At 33.4% G+C, this 20,334-nt stretch overlaps 2 protein-coding genes across 11 annotated transcripts in view; one reads left to right on the top strand and one right to left on the bottom strand.

The window, feature by feature from the left end:
* Nucleotides 1-20,334, top strand: part of FAM227B (family with sequence similarity 227 member B) — a 124,870-nt gene that overhangs the window by 17,049 nt on the left and 87,487 nt on the right. The gene's annotated exons all lie outside the window — the stretch shown is intronic.
* The window catches only part of FGF7 (fibroblast growth factor 7), a 56,321-nt gene that overhangs the window by 28,499 nt on the left and 7,488 nt on the right, over nt 1-20,334 (bottom strand). Inside the window, exon 2 of one of the 5 annotated variants that reach the window (XM_048052344.2) lies at nt 213-316. The exons of the other annotated variants lie outside the window; for them this stretch is intronic. Coding sequence (XP_047908301.1) covers nt 213-316 — 104 coding nt within the window. The remainder of the gene's footprint in view (nt 1-212; nt 317-20,334) is intronic. 5 annotated transcript variants of the gene reach the window in all.

The following is a 20,334-nucleotide window of genomic DNA, read 5'->3' as shown; positions in this document are numbered from 1 at the left end:
TGATTTTTTAAGTGGGCATGAAAGTTAGGTATGTGTTGGGTACATTTTAAGATGTTAGAAATTTATTTTATACAACCTGTATTTTATACAAAGTATTTCATACAAAGCTGTAGGTGCTACAGCTAAAAATATGTTTTTAAAGATTGTACATGATGATTGTTGGAAAAGTCAGCATGATTGTTAGATGATTGAAGAGAATTTAGCATCCATACCTTTCCATAGAGTCTTCCTGACTTGTTCATTGCTAGAAAGTATTCACTTTCCACTCCTTTGATTGCCACTATTCCAACTGCCACTGTTCTGATTTCTAGAATACCTGCAAAGTTACACAGTAAGGACTGTAAAATGCCTGTTTATTCTCTAGTCAATTTATAAGATTTATTTAAATTAATATGCTTCTGTGCTTATTGAAAATCCACATCAATAGTTCTTAGAAAACAGAAAAAACGTGTATTTATTCATGTGAAGAAAGGGCTAGATTTTTTAAATCTTCTTTATGAGATCACATCTGCATACGGCCACTTAAAAATTATATGATAAATTTTAAATGTCTACTGAAATTGCCATGTTAATATAAGCAACATTTATATTTTCAAAGAACCATTGTATCTTAGAATTTATTATACTCAGGATTCATTTGGAAGAATTATATACATAGCCATCAAGGTTCACAGAATTTGTGTAAAGCCTTGATTTTGAAGACTGGTGTAGCTGTATCACCGCCTTGAACAAGTGTAAACCTTAGAACTTGCAAGTGATAGAAAACAGACCACAGTGACTTAAATAAGATAAAGTATTTGCTTGACCTTTGTATGCTTTTATGACTGATAGAAATGGCAAAGTTACCTGTATTTGAAAATAATTAAAAGTTTCACCAAGAACTTATTTATTCAAAACCAGAAAACATTTGGTGTTTTTCTATAAATTTCTATAAATTACTTTATTTTCATGTGGATGATATAAATCTGCAACACCTTTCTAAAGTTCCTACAATAGGTATAAGTTACCTGCAATATAAAAGTATATTTAGGTTAAAAAAAAAAAAAAAAAAGACAGAAAAGGCAGGGAGTTGGTACATGGTATTAAGGAATGCCAGGTTGTCTTCAAGCTTAAATATTATTATTTTTTGATTTAAGCAATAGTTTAGAATTATACTTGTGAGGAAGGGGGAGCAAGAGAGAGTGGTGTTAGTTTGTCACCTGAAAGATGACCTTCCTTCAAAATAAAACATTTCCTTTCTTTCTCTTTTACTTTTTTATTGACTCATTACAGCTACCACATAAGATTTTTTTTCATTAATTAGTTTGTTGTTTTGTTTTGTTTTTTTAAAGGCATGAAAATTGCTGGTATTTCTCTTCCCCTATATTTTTTTTTACTATATCCTATTGTCCTTTCCTTTCTCTTCTGTTTTGCTTTTCTTCCTTTTCCTTGGTATTACTGATGTATCAGTCCTAGCTTGTTATTGCTTACTCTTGGTGTGTCCCCTGCTGGGCATTCATCTCTCTGAACACATTTACTTCTTTATGCTAAGCCAAATTTAAGTAAAGCTTTCAGAATTCCTTGACAAGTTCCACTCTGCTGCAGGCCTAGCAACAATTCTTAAAAAGGGCATTTTCTAACTGAAACTTACAAAAATTATATTAACTTTCATTTAAATTTCTCTTTAGAGAAACCACAGTGAGGCTGAAAACCAGATGAACATCTGCATCTAGCCAAACAAAGAACATAAGAGTGGAAGGGATCTCTGGGTCATCAAGTCCAGTGCTCTGCTAGTCTGGGAATTGCATCAGATAATTCTCTTTTCATAAACTTTGCCAATACTAAATTGGAGTTGTTATTTCTTTGCCTCCAGTGTTTCCGCCAAAGGCTGTTCCAGAGTTTGATTTATTTTAATGGCTAGAGACTCTGTAGTAATTTGCAATCTGCATTTTTTCAGCGACAGTTTATATCCATTTTTTCTTCTGCCTGTGCTGGCCATTATCTTAAGGAGAGTTTTTTTTTTTTTTTTTTAAGTCTGTGTTTGAATTTTCTATTTATACAGAACTAAAAAAATGAAAGATTCAGAATAACTTTGTAAAACAAGTCATGCTAATAGCAACCGGGTTTCCTTCAGTAAGCTGCTGTTGGCTGAAGTTACAGAATTAAGAAATACTACTACTTTTAAAAAGGAAATGCCAAAAGCTTTTGCCTAAAGCAATATTATTATTAGAATTTTTATATTATTTTAGCTTTTGCTTTTGTTTGTTTTTTTTTTTTTTGATGAAGTGGAAGTTGACATACTACTTGTAGGAATTACTATATTTTGGTTTGGGGTACTTGTTTTTTCTGCTTTATTCTCATCCAAAGATGTTTTTAGGTTTTTTAATGGCACTTCTCTAAGGTGTTCCCTCTGTGCATCTTTCCATAAAGTTTAGAGAGGGAACATGACATGAACTCTCTAATATATATGTAACATAAAAAATGTTGTACTATTAGCAAAGTTAAAGACCAAGAAAAGAGACCATAAGGAGTTCAGTGGAAATATTGCTTGTGTACTTGTGATTCTCTTCACAGAATGCTCTGGCCTATCACAAGAAATGCAAGTACCCGTTTTTCTGTTCCCAGATCTAGATCATGTCTCTTCTGTTCTGTTGTGTCTTAATCAATCCTCAAAGGAGAAACTACCATGAATTTTCCCTTTCCAGCAAAGCATTTTTGTGATTTAGGTCTCTCAAGCAGCATCTCACATGCACTTTCTTACTCGATGTGCAAGTGAATCATCACTAAGTTCCTCATTCTATTTTAAGGCATGCGACCCAAGTTACTTAGCAATAAGACAGCATATTGTAAGTCCCCTTTTCTTCTTCTTGAGTCTCTGCCTCAGTAATTCTGTTCATTTCAGAAATGTAGAACTACTACAATTAATTATATTTTTAAATAAAAGCATATAGGAAAATGAAATATTTCTAGGAAACTTTGGGAAAAGTATGACATTATGGTGTATTTATAACTGTGATAGCTGATATTAACTGAGAATTTCATTAGTGGTCTTTCAGTATATAGTCTTTTGTGTGGAACTCTCTTGTTCTGTTAATTACAAAGTGCCATCATGTACATAAATGAAGTCAAAATGCTTTCCTTTACATACAGAAGCTATAGAGACTTTTACGGTTGAGAAGTCATATACTGGAAGTTTCTTAGTTTATCTGTATCAGCATTTCTTGTATCACATACGTAAATTTCTCATCCAATATCGAAGGTCTCCCACCAGGAAGAATGATATTTGAGTAATATTAAATTTAATACGGAAAGAGCTTTCACTACTTTAACATGGTGCTTCTGAACATACTAGATTCATAAGGTAACCAGCTATTTCCTCTAGACCTATTATGCACTGCATACTTTCTCAAAGCACAAGTTCTTTGATGAAATAGTTAAAGGAATCTTTAATACTTATTAACAAGATACTATCACTGTGAAACTTCTAAACTCCTTTTTAATACTCAGCTTGATTTAAACACAGCATAAACATTGAGTTTAAAGAGATGTGCATAATGGAAATCATTGTCTCTTCAAATTATAATTTTATAATGTATTTAAATATAAAAATGAGCTTTTATATTATTAATAATTTTATCACTAAAGCAGGGAATTGCTAGAGAATATACCAAAGAATAAAATATAAAATCCCTAAAATAGAGAAAGTGATTTGTATTTGTCCTTCCTCATTTAATTTTCATTCAGAATCTGTATTAAGCCAACATATCACATTATATTACACCATATGGCATTGTAGTCGCATTGGTCTGTCTTTATTTTGTATGTGTTCCTGATACTCCATTACTACAAGAAAAATTACATAATAGTAAAGAGACAGTACTATTTTTTTTATTTTTATTTTTTTTGCAAATGGGAACCTAATATGTCAGTAGGTATCAAGAGGTAATAAATCTGTTCAACCAGAGTTTTGGTCAACTACCAATATTTCCTGTTTCTTCTGTCTGTTCTGTATCATCTGCTACTGGTGATTCTTGCCAACAGGATGTGGGGCTAAATTAAATTTGAATCTGAGCTGATATGGTTATATCCTTAGTGTATATGTTTCATAATACAGTTTTGACTGTTACATTCAGCCAAATCTGTGAATAAGATATTTTTATGAGGTCTTTTCAGGTTTTCTTTCATTCTTCTTCTTTTGTTTTAAACTCTCCTTTTTTCCTCTTTTTTTTTTTTTTAATTCTGTACCATTATTAAGTCTTTAATGGGACTCAACAGTAACGACATTTAGTTTACTGGGAAGTAACCTAATAATCTCATTTTTCTACAAATGCAAGAAGATCTTTGATTCTGAGTAACTGATAGTTTTAAAATTAGCAACAAAATATCAGTATACTCTAAAGATTAGCTTTATTAGCTTTGCGAGGATGGTAACCTGAGTCAAGCAAATCTCTCCAAAGCTAAAGAATGTTTTTTCTAATACACCATTTTTAACTGCCCTTAAGACATGAATTTACATGAATGAAAACCTATTACTTTCATTGCTCCTCTGCTATGAACAGTGTAGCTGACCTTTAAGTCTTCATGCTTAATTGTAGTTAGCTGGTTGACTGGAAGGAAGTAAATCTCTGTATCCACAGAAAAATGATAATAGAAGTAAACCAGTAAACCTACTATGTCATGTAACATTTGTAGGCACTTTTACACCTAAAGGGTATACACCACACAAATAGAAAAAATACTAAACTGGCTTATATGCGGGATTTATCTTTGTCAGTTTCTAAATGTTTATGTAGCATCAGATTCTTCGGAGAAATGATGAAGAACTAAAATGTACAGTCAGACCTTGTAAGGATAACCTCTTCTCCTCATTGTAATAGTATACAATTCATTGTCATATTTTAGCAAGTCCATTCTTAGATGCTTCCTTTTGAAGTAAAAAGTTCTCATCCTTTCAATCTCTATTCATGAAAAAGGAAAAAAGTCTCCAATCTAGTATAGGAAAGAGAAAATTCTTATATGTAAATCGTTCCATTTAAGTACTCTTTTGATACTTCAATAAATTCAAAATTTATTTAAAGATATGCTTAAATTGGTAAGATGCTGCTGATGAGAAGTCAACATGGCCAAACTACAAAGAGGTCTTATATATCATCAGATAAAAATGAAAATGTAAACTAAGTTTTTCAGTTTTTACTTTCTAAAGGATCTATAAAAGTTTAGAACGGGCTTAAAAGAAGACTTGAATACACCATAAACTAGCTGGGAAAAAATCAAATTAAAGCCAGAAAGAGAAAAAAAAATAAAAAAGAAAGAAAATGGGCATATAAAACTGAAAACAACTGTAATTTCTATTAAATCAGCATGAAATTCCAAACAATTTTATATGGTTGTATGGTCAGTGTATCCAATACAGCTTAAAATTCCTGGAGTGAATGAAGTTTCCTGAAGAGATGAAATTTTGTCTGCTGTACTTAAAGGACACTCAGCTGAGATGGACTATAATTTCTCTTTAGAAGAAGGTGATTATGGGTGCTGGCAACAGTCTTTTTAACCACTTGGGGAAAATGAAGTATCAGACAGTTGATATAAAACATGTTAGGAAAAAAAAAAAAAAAAGACACGAAGCAACCCTTTAAGTTGACACAGAAGTTTTAGTAGGTAGAATATATTTCTTTTTTTTTCTTTTTTTTTTCTTTTTTTTTTTTTTTGGCAACAATTGCATAATAAATTAGGTGAGTTTCCCTGCATTGTGGTCTAGAATAACAGTTTCTCTCAGTGCTATAGACACTTGTACTTATGGACTTATTTCATGACTGTGACCTGGAAGACAGGACAGTATCTTGGGCTGGAAATTTATGTGGAAAAATTGGCATTTAGCTATATCACTGATACAAAATTGAGCATTCTCATGCGAGATTTTTATTTATTTATTTATTTATTTTTCCTGGGCCAGTGGCATTTGATAGTTTTGTTTTGAATCACCTGGGGCTTCTTTGGAAGAGAACAGAGAACAAAACTACTGAGCTAGATAGATATCTTTTCACATGCTAGGGAACTGCCTCAGTATGATGGGTGATAAGATTGTTCAGGAAGATTTAGGAGGAGTTTTTAAAGTACACTGTATTCAGTCCCTCATCAGCTGGAGTTTTTTCTAAATGTTTCGTATGTTGCTGATATCCTCTGAACGTCTCGTGTTTCTGGTCACTACTTCTCTATTTGTTAGTATCAGAATTCCTGTAGACATTAATACAAAGAGAAATTTTGGTATTCAGTACATTTTTCAGTAAGGCCAACAGCAATTTCATCCCAGTGTTTTTTGGGATGTTCTGTTGGGTACATATGTTTCATATGTATTATATATGAATATGTGATATTCTTTCTTACAAGAGTAAGATGAAATTTTGCCTACTGCTAATAAGACTTCTGTAGTCTTCTAAATGCTGGAAAAAAGGGAAGAAGAAAAGGGAAATTAGGATTTTTAACAAAAGAAAAGTAACATCAAAAGTCCAGAAACTAGTTATTATTCTATATTCTTATAATTTCATTTTAAGGAACTAGCTAACATATTATACCTAAGACTGGTTTTTAAAATATTCTAAATGTTTTAAATTACCATTTTTTAATCTACCTTTTTTTTTTTTTTTTTAATATTTGCAGTTCTTTATTTCTTGTGGCCTCTCTGTGCAGTGAAGTGGAAAAAAACATTCTGTTACTAATTTTTAGGGGTTAGGAGGCTGGCACTGACAGCTAAGCACTTGCAAGGAATGTGTTTGTGAAACACCCTTTCCTAGGCAGGATTGTCTTGAGATAAAGTACGTGAAATCTCAAATACAGAAAGAGGGGGTAGAAAAAACTTGGATGGAGAATAAGTCAAAACAAAATGAAACTTCTAAAATATGTCTGACTTGTGTTTCTAATTAGATTTGGAGTACATATTTATGAATTCAAGTGACCTTTAGAGAGATGATTTAAGGCCAAGAAAAATGCTCTCATCATTGCTTACAAGACGGTATTTTATGGTATTTAATGCAATTTGTTCTTTTGATTTGGTATTTAATAAGTTAATATTTGTGCCTCTTAAAGCAAGAAAGTACAAATCATGATTGTCAATCACTGAGAATTCTGGAAAACTTTCATGGTGTTATTAGTGCATGTGTGCATTGAGTGAGGGAGCACAATAAATACATTAGCTGGCTTATTGCACTTGAAATGTTTTTCCAGAGGAGTCTACTGGTATTTTTTTTCTGAAAGTGAATGAATAATTTCATAGGGTAGTTTTGCAAGTTACTGGTTTCAAGAAGCATTACCCCCTTGTATTTCTTAAAAGAAAAAAAGAAATATATGTATATGCAAAATATTAGTTTGTGCTTGCTATTTTAGTTCCCAGTAATATTTTTAAACGTATATGTTTTAAAGTTTGTTTTCAGGTAGAGCAATTTCTGTGCTCATTCTGTCTCAAATCTAATGGTAAAAAATTCACGACAAACAAAGCTATTGATTTAAGAGATATTGTAATATTTAAGTCTTTTTCTACTATCCCCCCGTTATTAAATTACAATTGATAGAATGTCAAATTTTCATTTGTATTTTGTACTCTCCTTAACAAGAGAGTAAAAGAGTCTCTGAGGTGGTACCTCATAGAACACATGTTCTTATGCTCTGTAAGTAGAAATAGGTAAAAAAAGTGTGTATCATAATAATTTTCACAGCAGAGATGAAATTGGTCCCTCCCCACTCAGGAGTTTTCTGTCTGTATATATGTTTTGAATATACCATTAGTTATGGTAACAGAAAACAAGGTGTCATACATGTCTTATCAGGTACATACATTCATACATTCATTATCTTTTTTTTTTTTCCCACTGTAATGCTCTTGCTTCTCCTTATGATACTCAGAATCTGGATTTTATGGTGTAAACACATGTAAATTATGTTGCTATTTATGGCAGAGACCAATATGAAAGACTAAAAAAGCTGTTATTTCAAGTCTTTGTGCTGTTTCCATGCATGCATGGACTATCTGAAGCACTCTAGGTATGAAGACGGCTGTAAAAATGACCTGCACATAAACAATGTGCAGGTCTGTCAAGGACTTTCAGTAGAACAGTTGAAGCTACTGCTTCAGTGAGGTGCCAGACATCTGGATACCATGGACAAATAACCAGAGCACTTAAAACTCCCGCTTCACTCCCGTTTGTAATTTCCAGACAGGAAAGCTGTAATTGTCTGAGGAAGCATGACTAACGATGGAGAGGTATTCCTAGAGGACCTGATACAGCTTATTTTCAGGTCAAGCATCCTCAAGAAGCAAAATTTATTTATAAGACAGCCTGCATGCAGAACATCTGTTTGGTTAAGCATCAGTGGCTGATGTTTAATTAGGTTTTTTTTTGTTTGTTTTGCAGTTCATTGGGCACAAGAACAGTAGGCATACTATATAAAAATAATGCACTAATTGCTAAACAGAAGTTCATCAAAATATTTTCGTACTTTGTTGGATTTTCATGTATTGGTTATTTTAAAGATTTCTTACTTGACATTATATGGTTCATAAATTTCTCCACTGTTAATACTAAAAACTGATTAAAACAGTTTATTGCTAGATACAGTTAATTGCTAGATAGAGCAACTTCATAATAAACCATTGTCCTGGGGGTATTCAGCAGCTGACAGTTAAGTTAGTTACAGGATTTGTGCCGTGTCAAGGTATCTGAAAGAAACTGCTAACTTGATAATTTCATGAAGATAGCATAAAACATGTAAGATGAGAACCAAACAGAGGAGAGAAGATAGAGTAGGGAACTGAAATGTCTGTTCAGAATGATAAATGTAAAGCAGTGCTCAATGTTTTACAACACTCAGTAAAGCTTACCTCCGCTACGTGCAGTAGTGGAGTAGTGTGGATTTTAGTAACCATATTGTAATGAATAGAGAACTGAAGGGAAATAGCTTAGAATTTCTAAGGGTGTTTTCCCTTGTTACACTGTATTGTTTGGCTTTGGTTTTATATTGGCTTTCTGCTCATGTTGGTGGGTTAGATAGGATTGTAAAACAAATGCTTCCTTTTTCATCCTAAATGACAGAATAAGAAGAATTGATCTTAGCTATTCTGACTCTAAATTGCCTCCTCTCCTCTAAATGTCACTTCGGAACATTAATGCTTGGGATCACTGTCTTTCCAATATTTCTGTTGATTTGATCTTCAAAACCAAAAGGATGTGACAATTTTCTTTAGATTGTGAAACTATGGAACTTTTCAATTTAAAGGTCTGACGTGAACAGTAGGATATAGTATCAACAACTGAATAACGTGCTGTCCCAGTCAGTCACTCACTTATGGATTTCTTGTTAAACTTATTTAGAACCTGTCACTTTTGCTGATCTCTGCTGTGCATTTCATAAAAATATTTTCTTGATCAGCTTCTAATATAACACATAGTCATTTCTCATTTTTGCTGGAAACTGTTTCCCTTCAATAAAAATTGCCTTGGAGCTAAACGTATGGTTACAATGAAAAAATATTATTTTTTTAGAATTAATAGTGTCCTATAAAATCCAAATCTTAATCCCCTGTCTTAAAAAGCACTCTTTTATTACAGTATTAATATTTCTTGATATTAAAATTAATATTTACTGATATTAAAAATGGAAAAAAGTGTGATAAGCCTGTTCACAAAAACAAAACAAAACTGTTTCAAACCACTATGAAAATTAATGATTTAATAGTTTAGAGCTGAATGTGTACAACAAATCAAACTCAAATCAACGATATCTCTTAAGTCTGTTATGGTAATTTCACTAGAATAAATGATCTCTTAGTTTTGCAGATTTATTGGATCTAGCTTCAGAATAGTGAAACTGTATGTAAAACTCTGCTGATTAACCTTTTTACAGCAAAATGAGATACATTCGTTTAGTGGTACAAAACTTCCCAAATTTAGAGTTTCAGTTCCTACAGCTATTTTAATAATCTAATATTTGGAAAAATTCCACATAAGACCAGAGCCACAGGTCTCTCCAAATTTTTCTGTAAGGTAAAGCTACAAATAAATTACCTTGTTCTTCGATATTTGTCACTATCCAATATTTTTATCTAATAAAGAGGTGGTGTCTTGATATTATTCCTGTGCCACTGCCAATTAAATTTCCTTCCCTCTTTCCTGTGTAGAATTAGGCATTATAGTTGTCATAAAATTAGTCACGTCTTTTCTGTGGAAGACTTTTTTTTTCTGGTTTTCTAAGGAATGTAGTCCACATTCAGATATCTTTTGTGTGTATAAGAAATGGAATGATACATTATCTGTTCTATGTTCTGAAAAATTTAAACTCCAAGTGCATTTTATGTGATATTACAGCTTAACACTGGTATGAAGTGGTTGCAGGCAGTAGTAAAGATAGCATAACATGGTACTGTGCTGTGGACTCATTTTTTCTGAATGAAGTATCCCATCACCCTCAAGGTCTAGCTGTTTTGTTCTGCATCGTGTAGTTTCTCTAGCTGCTCCTGTGGCAGCTTTTCCAGTCACTGACGTGCTTGGGAGAATGAGTGGTGTAGCTAGATGCTGAGGACAAATAATGAAAAAACTCCCTCCTTATTTTTCAGGATTATTTAGAACTGTATTAAAATACATTTTTAGTAGTGAAAATGTTTCCCAATGTGACTAGGAACTGAATTACTTAAAATAAGTAAAATTGAGAAAGTAAACGCACAAGAGAGAAGCTGGCTGCAGTATTCCAGAGCTTAATTTTATACTTAAGGGCCTCTGGCATAGGAGCAAATGGTTTTAGATGATTTTAAATTTTGAACTGTAAGATTTTGTTTCACACAGTTAGGAGAGGATTTAATTCATAAACACTGCAATCCCCATTGGAATAGATACACATCTTTTCCTCCTCTAACTACGTATATAAAATGTAGGGCAAGCACTACCCAACTGAATACATTTTAGTTAGATTTCTAAATCAGATCTACTACCTGGGGCAGGAATAGCTGACAAAAGACATCTAAATACATCAATTACAGCGTCTACAAGAACACAAGTAGGCAGTACATAATTCCTTTCAAGGTACAAAATGTAGGAATCTGATAAGAAAACCATTCTAACCCCTTGCTGCACCACAGAGTGGGAAGTGATAAAAACCATCTGGCTCATTCTTCGTGCCTTCAAAACATTGCTGGACATATATTTATATGATATAGCCTCTCAAATTGTTCTGGTTTGCTGCTGACAAATAATTTAGATTTTTGTTGAATTCAAAAAATGTATATTAGACCAAACACTGAACACTAAGCAAGCGGAAAGAGAAAATGAAAAAACAAATCAAAACACCTCAAAATCAAAATCAACCAAATCATCTAATCTAATTCCAATAAATAAATCTTTTTTTCATACCTTTTTTACCTGATATTCTCCCGTCTTACTCAGTATATGGATCAAAATATGTGTCAATTATCCAATAATCTTTTTTTTCTAAATAGCTTAATAACTCCTTGTCTTTATTTAATCTGATATCATTAATTTACTTCTATTTACACACCATTTTACCAGTCTAAAAATTTTGTCTAAGATATAAACCTGACTCTTAAGAAAATCAGTGGGATATTTGCCATTCATTTACACACAGGCAGATTTTTTAAACCTCTGTTTTTATTTACACGATCAAATGTTTATAAATGTTTTGCTTTCCTCTTGTTAATCTTTAGTTCTCTTCTAGCTTTATGATGCCACATCAAAACCCATTTTTTTCCTTTTTTTTTCTTTTTTTCAGTTTTGACTTCAAATCTTAGGATATAGAGGGAAATGAGGTGTTAACCATTTTGAGTTTGGTGATAGAAATGTTTATGCATACATTTAGTTTTGCTCACGTGCATATTATCATGAAGTAAGTGCGAAAACTATTGCAGCTAATGTCATGTAAATATTTTCTATGGTGAATCCATTATAATGCAGTTATTTGTAGCAGATTCTGATATGGGGTTGGTTTGTACACAGATGCCTTGGCTATATAACTAATTATTTTTATTTTAGTAGAATGTGCTGACAGATCTTATTTTCCAGAACGATTGTGTCATAACAGTACTTGTGGTGGCCATGAAACCTGATTCCAGTAGCAACTGGGATTGCTCATTACATTGTAGAAGGTAATAAGCATCATCTGTCACAGGTCCACAGCCTTTCTGTGCTTTGGTCTTCTCAAGTGTTGCATGTAAATAATGTCCTAGAATTTTCGTTGAAGTTACTTGTACCCTTAAAAGTAGAAAGAAAGAACTAAGGGCTGCACACGCTCCAGTGTGTTGTGATATAGTGATATTATCTTCTGAAGAGAATTTATCGGTCACAGCTAAAATGTAAAATGTCATAGAATAAAGATAGCAGACTAAACAGTTAACAGAGCATAGGTTTAACCAAATTATATGAAAAAATTTCTTTAAAGCACAACACATTTTTATTATGCATTATTTGTTAGTATATATTAAAAAAAAAAAGTTTCCCTTGCTTTTGTTCTAATTGTTATATGCCAAGTGCAGTTACCTTTATTTCAATTACCTTATGATTGTTTAAATCAGCTAAGGATATATTTAAGGGAAACTATGAAGCTAGAAAGCTGCCTTGTGTTGTTATCAGCCGTCCTTTGCATTGCCCCCGATAGCCCCACCTACAGGCTTGTTTAAACGGAGGATTTTCATGAATGTACTGCTGCCAAACTCCACCTTTTGTTACTGAAACATCCTTAAAAACCTAGCTCTTAGTGATCAAGTCCCTTTAAAAAATTCTTTAATCACTTTGACAGAAATTAAACCAAAACAATTGTTTTTGTTGAAACAAAAGTTCAATTTTAAAACATTAGTAAAATTGAATGCCATAACAGTGGTCTCTCAATAAACCATGTAAAACTATTTAAAATGGGATAGAAACTACTTCAATTTCTTTACCAACTAAGGAATGTGTTCTGTGGCCCTGAACTGCAGAAGGAAGGATGTGAGTTTTTCTGTGCCTGCAGTAGTTTTCTTGGCTCTCAGCACACAGATACTACTATATTGCTATTTTGTGACTGCTGATAATAAAGTTGTCTGTGACCAGTCTGTTAAAATATTTAATATCTTAAATTGAGATTCATGCTGGCAGCCATATTATTATATTGGTAGAATTCCAAATTTCCATCTGTGACAATATCAAACAGCGAATTTGATAAACTACAGTGCAGTCACTGGCATAAGCATAAAGACGTACTTTTCTCTTGATCTTGAGACAAATGGGAGATTTCATGCCACTTAAGCATTTGATAACAGCTTTAGACAGCAGCCTTTGGGAATGCCTCACTTTTTAATTTCTCTGTGACGATTTACATAATTCTTATTTTGCTTTTATATGTATCGATGTCTTGAAGTTTGGTGAGCTCCACAGAAGTAATACATAAGCAATCTGTACCAGAATATATGGAACACTTTAAAATCTGGAAAGCAGCTGGCCTATAATACGTAGATGTTTGAAAATGCATTTCAGCTAATAGGTTTAAACAAGGACCTTGTTCAAGCAAGAAAAGTAAAATGTTCTCTGTAAGGAAGCAGAGTAACATGGCAGAGATTTCTACTATAGGTTCATAATGCTAGAGGACTCAGATGAATCTTGGTGGGTTTTTAATATTAGTATGTGAGCTGGGAAGCTGAAGCTATACATACAAGTAAAGGGTTTGCCTCAGTTTAATTTTTCTTTTGTCGATGATTTGCATTAAGTTTTTATAAATTCGTATTTATGAAACTCGGTTTACAGGTCTTTTTTTTTGGTTCTGCATTGTATTTATGATTATTTCTTCTCCTTATGGTACTGGTCTTACTCGTGATTGTAACGTAAAAGAAAAAGTTACTGTGTAATATTAAACTCAACAGGAAATTTTAGAACTAAGTTGAAGACCATGAAGTTATACCAGCACAGAGCTTGGCTGTAACCATACTAATACTTTCTAAAGTTATATATAAATACTTGTTCTTGGTAAAGAATTTGTTATGCTATTTGCTGTGACTGAAACAATTATGTCTATTCCAAGCACTTAATGTGGTGAATAAACCTTTTCTTTTTAAAAATATTTGTGACTTCACCTGTATAGCAACAAGAAGCTGGAGAAATAGTACCAAAATTGACCGAGAAGATCTGTTTTTACCATACAGAATGAAACAAAGTACTACTGCTGTTCTTAACTTGCTCCTTTTTTGCCACCTGCATGAATATAAATGTATACTTGACTCATATCTGAATGCAAATGTTACACTGCAGAAAGTTGCGTACAAAAATAGATTATATTTCTACTATTAAATGTATTCAGCATAAATAATCCAATCAGTTTCTACTCAGTATAGATATGTGGACCTGTGGTTTTAATATAGGTCTAAAAACTTAGTATAAATTTCCATTTATATCTTCTATGCAGAAATATACTTTTCAACATATATTTGAAGAGTTATAGCCAGATATTTTTCAAATTTAATATCATCAATTGGGTATATTATGATGTACTGTGCCCTTAAGCCTGTACCTTCAGTAGAATAACAGAGATAGCAAGATTTCTACTAGACAGCTGTTGGTAAGCTAGATAAGTAATTCTGACTTAAAAGTCAAGAAAAGATTAATGGTGGAAGAAGAATTTCATTTTTCTTTATGCCTAGTCTGTATTGCCAATTTTATGAAACTCTATTTTAAAGTAAAAGCACATGGATTTGCAGAAGCAATAGTTACTATTTGGCATCCTTCAGATTAACTCCTCAGTCCATTAGCAGGCATCAGTATCAAAACTCTTGCGGATTTCAATAGAGCCAGGCTTTTACAAACTGCCTGTATTTTTCTCTTTCCTAATATGGGTCTTTAAACTCCTGAGTAAACTTTTCCTGATGAATCACAGGGTTAGATAGCTTTTCCACTAGTCAGTAACTTAACTCCTTCACAGCTGTGCAATTTTTTTCCTACTTTCAAAAGCAACTATTTAGACTGCTATTGATAGTTCCTTATAGTTTATCAGTGTAAGTAAGAGTAGAACATCCATATCTTGACTATATGTTGAAAAGAGTTAATGCTGTACTTCTCTACAATTACTTTCTCATGTTGATTACATCTCTGCATTGTTGAGAATGTTTCAAATACCATGAACACTATGAAAGGTGTATTTTTTTAGGCAGAAACCTGTGTTAATGAAATAAACATGGCACTGCTCAACAGAAACTAAATCAGTATTTTTTATTTACTTTATTTTATTTGTACAATACCACCTATCAGATAAATTGCAGCACACCATAGATAACATATATATAATTTGCCAGGGGTACCTAACAGAGGCTAAGGGGAAAACAAAGAAAGCAGCATCCCCCTGTGATGGGTCTAGAGCTGGAATAGAGTCAATTTTTTCTAGGAGCTGTAACTAACTCCTAGGAACAGGAGCTTTAACTAGTAATTACACTTAAGTTGAAGTCATCTGAAAGTATCCATACCTGCACTGTTGAAGTGTGAATGAGAAGACAGTATACTAAGTTGTGAGCCAAGGCCATCATTATTTATAGTGCTATATACAGGCAGAAATACTGTGCATTTTCCTGCATCACCTAGAGTGGGATGAGGACACATTCTAGTTTTGGAATTCACATAGTTAATTCTTTGAGGAAACAAGCATAATTACCTTCTTTTGTAACTTGTACAAAACTGAAGTTTGTTATATTTTCTGATATACCCCAAACAAAAATGCATCACAGATAGAAACAAGTAGTGAACAGCTAATGTGAAGAGGTGGAAAGGGAAGGAAAGTGGTTTGTTTGTTTGTTTTAATGATAGTCATGCATTTTAATTTAGCCCCAGCAGAAAAAAAAAAAAAAGTGTATCTTATGGATACAAGATGGTCACTTGCAAGTGATTAGGAGGCCAGGAAATGCAGGTTTTATTACTTATTTTGTCTCAGTGGATAACAGTGGCTACTTGCACTCTTTTGAAAATATCACCTGAAGTAATTTAGAAATGTAAGTATCATATATATGCTGTGAGGTTTAGGCTTAAGTATTTCTTTTGGAAATGTAACTTGAAATGTCACTCAAGTGCTTGTCATCACTTTTAGAAAATTGTCTTTGAGATGTCTACAGATCTTGTCTGAAAAGGAGAAAGTATGTACATAATACCTGCTCATATTTATAAAATATTTTGCTATATAAGAAGAAAAAATGGGATTAATTTTCATTTATCTTTTGCCCAAGATAGGTATTTATTACATTCCAAATGTTAAAACAATTTTGAATAATTTCTCCACAATAATTGTCATAAATACATCTTCTATCACTAGATCATTTTGTGCTTAAATGATATAGGCATTGGAACTCATCACATTCTCTTAAATAGTCTGGTTGGATCAGAGGTAGGCTGTTCACCTTACTAAATTAGGATTTTTATGCCTCCTGTTTTATGAATCATATGAAAAATCACATGCTTTTTGTCTAAGTGATGCTAGTTTTACCATCTTAGTATAGACCGGTTTTGCTTCCAGTGTCCCTTCTGGATGAAAGTGCCATTTCAGAAATCATAATTAAATCATTCAGAACATGCCCTAAACCAATATGATTAAAATAGATGTATTCAAATTCAAAACATTGGATTACTTAGTTAAAAAAATTAGCAGAGCGTGATTTCCTTGAATGATGTGGTAATAGTTTCCTAGAAAAATGTGGCAATCTTTTTTTTCTTTAATTTTGTTGCATGACAGTTATTTGCAGTATTATAGACTAAATTTCTCAAGCCACACAGAGAAGCAGACAAAATAGAAGGCACACTAAGTAATTTTAATTTGATGTTTGCAATCAAGTAGTCTGAGCACCAGTTTGCTCATTTGAACATTCTGACTGAAATGCGTGTACAATAATTTAGAAGAATAGCTTTACTAATGGTGTATTATTTTTGCTGCTCAAGATTAGATGCATTTAAAGGGACGTGTGTAAGTGGCCTACGATTCTTGCCGCTTATAATTTATGTAGACTCTCCTTAGGTTACACTCAAAATTCATGTAACAGTTGTTTTCCTTTGAGCTAATGAATATTAACTACAAACTCCACCACCAGTTCACCCAATGTATGGCTGTTACATTGGTAGTAAAGTAGAAGAATATGCCAGACCACTTGTACTGTAGAGCCTCAATAAGAAAACTTGTCTCCTGACTGCTGAAACAGATGCTTAGACTGAATAGCAACACTCTAAAAGAGAGTACCACTACTGTAGGGGTGGCAGGATGTGAAAGAGAGCAAAAGGCTCAAAACACCTGTGTAGTTGATTACATTAGTAGGTGGCAGGAAGGAGAGGCTAACAGTGAGCAAGGGGGGGTTGTTACAGGGAAAAGGCTCCCCCATTGGATCTCTTCATGGCTTTCTCTGCATTTCTTATCTGATGAGGTAGGTGGTAGTATTTGTTTCTTGAGTCGATGAATAGTTTTTTTGGAATCATAATTATGATAAAGTATTAAAAAAAAAAACCTTTTTTTCTGACTTGTACAGTATTCTAGAGTGTTCTAAAGAAATATTCACTTGCTGTAGGTGTTATGTACCTTCTCTTTGGTTTTGGCTATAAATCTGTGTTGGAAATATTGGCCAGGATCTCCATGTTTAGTTAAAGAAGTAGAAGGTTCACTTACAAGAATGGAGCTTGCTTGAAATGCGAAAATCCTTTTTTGTCACCAGCTAATTTACAAGTAGCCTCTTTTGCTGAATACCAATACCCTGTCCACGAATATTGTTTATTTGTCATGCTTGTGGTTCATATGTTGTCAGAGGTGTTTATTATGTGGTAGAGATTTTCTTTTTGTACTGTTATGGAATGATATTGGTAAGTTGTGCTAAACTAATACAAGCAATAGTGCTGGGTGGGGTACGGTGAATCTCACTGTCGACCCATGTCTTTGTTCCTGTCCTCATGTGAGGCTGGTTACAGGTTAGTTTTTGTGTTTTTTTTTTTTTTTTTTTTTGTTTTTTTTCTTGAATGCTTCTCAGGTGCAGTTTCCCCTCATAAGCAAATATGAAGGACTGTTGATGAGGAAGATCTTGTACTGCCCTTGCCCACACTGAAAATCTGTATTTGCTTGCAAAGCAGCCCTAACAAGCAAATCTCACGGTTTGAATCTCTTTACTAGATTCACGTAGCTGTTTCCTAAATCCCCGTAAAATCTCACCAATGAGGACTCAATTGTTTGGATTTCTGTTTCATCATGCAGCCCCTAAGCTGCAGAGGCTGTTCCAGGGGAAGTAAGTTAGCATAGTGGAACTGAAGTTGCTTTTGCTGGTAAAAGGTGTACTCTCCAATTGTATTAGTACTGTCTGCGCTCCCTAGGATTCAGTTATCTTTACCGTTTTCCTTCTGAGTGTCTGTCAGGGTGTACAACTCTTGTTTTCACAAAGCCCTTGCTGCAGAAGCTACAGGGGGAGTGAATGGAATCTGTTCATTCCCTGCTCTGTGTTGCCTTCTTCTCTTGAGTTAGCAAACACCCCAATTTTCACCCAAATCCATTGGCTTAATGGCTAGCTAGAAAGCCTGACCATTGTCCCCCTCAGAGTTCATGTAGGCCACTCAAATTCAAATCTACTATCACGCAACATTGTGTACCTGTTATTCAAAGGGGCCAGAAAGCTCCTGTAGTGGGCATTTCCACACACCTGACAAGCACATGATACTTTACATTTGCCACTGTATTGCTTACAGCTGTGCATGCAAACAGCCCATAGAACTATGGCACCTGAGCAGCTCTGGGACTTCAGACTAGCACAGATCCATATCCGACCTTTTCAAGATCTGATGTTGAGTGTGAGTTTTCTGACTAATATCTTCAACTGTGTGTTCATCTATAATCATTTCTGTCTGTAATAGTCACAAATTTGTCAATTTACATGTATTTACTGTAAACAGTCCCTTCTGACCGAAGCATCAAATCACACTTGACATTTAAAGGTCATAATAAAAGCTTATAAAATTAGCACACACGATCAATAAAAATATGATCTTGTTAGCATGGGCTTTTTTTTATTTTGAAGACATTACTTTCTAGTTAGACAAATATCAAAATTCCTGAGTATCAAAATGACCAAGGACAAGTCTGATCATCATCTTTTTAGTCTATAGCACCTCCCAGTGTTTATTAACACATTTAAGAAAAGCGAACCAGCTTACCAAAAGTAGAAGTTAGGCATGGCATATATGCAATTAAATGTTAAAGTACTAATGCTACAAGACTCAGAAAAAAAACTACAAGTAATAGAGGTATTCACAAGATATTTTGGTTGAAGTGGTGGACTTGAGTGCTATTTGTTACTCCCCCTGTTTTAGAAGTTAGTTTGGTGCTATGAAATGGACATGTTATCTGTGTTTTCATTTATGGTTTTGTGTTGATCTGTCAATGTTCTGACTGTGGTTAAATTTGAAAGGTGACATCTTGTAGGAAGCTGTCAGTGCTTTTAATGGAATATCCGTATTCTTATATCATTTCAGCCTGTTGTTTTTAGTTTGAATTGTCAGATTCCTGCTATAACTTTAAAAGAGCAAGTGTTCACTTGGAATTAATTGAAATAGTTCTGCTTGGACTTGGATTAACTTGGATTTACTTGTCTCTTTGTCTGATTCAGCCTGTTTTAGAATACTTCAGTGTTCTGTTGATAAAATGTTCAGGTCATAGACAGTGTGTGTATACTGTAAACAAATCCCACTATAATTTAATCCTCATCTTATTCTTTGTTTCCAAAGCTAAATAATAGTCAAGAGAATGTATTGATTGCATTGGTATTTTTATTGCTTTTTTTGTGTGTTTTCATGAAGTTGTGGGTCACATCTGTGAATATCCATTTCCAACTTTTCAACACCAATTGTTACAAAGAATTTTTTCCATTTGTATAAATGATGTCATGTGTTATGAAAGTTTTAAAGTGTGACAATTCAGTGCTATGATTGTTAACCTCTGTTACTGCCACAGGAATCTTCACTGTTAACTTTTCCTTAGTACTGTTTCTAAATTACATACACCAGAAGGCTAACTTGACCTTTCCATCAGCTCATATCCAGAAGTAAAAATAAAGTCAAAGGTCAAAAAAGACAATTGAAATACAGTTGCCAAATATAGTCATAGACAGCCAATTATGCAATGAAAGCAGTGTGCCACCCAAGGAGAGTAACAGCCTTCATTTGCCTAAACTTCTGTTTTAATGGAGAAAACATTCCAAAATATACTACTAGCTGATGTATCTTGCAGTGTGGAATGGTATAATTACATGCTTTAGGATGTCTTGATTTTCCTGAGCTTTAAGAAAGATGGAGGGGGATAAAACAGCTTTGCATAGTACTCCGGAATCCTAGAAAT

This window comes from Anser cygnoides, chromosome 11, assembly GCF_040182565.1.
Source record: "Anser cygnoides isolate HZ-2024a breed goose chromosome 11, Taihu_goose_T2T_genome, whole genome shotgun sequence".
Taxonomy (NCBI): Eukaryota; Metazoa; Chordata; class Aves; order Anseriformes; family Anatidae; genus Anser; species Anser cygnoides.
Note: the sequence above shows the minus strand (reverse complement) of the source record. Positions and strands in the feature narration are given on the sequence as shown.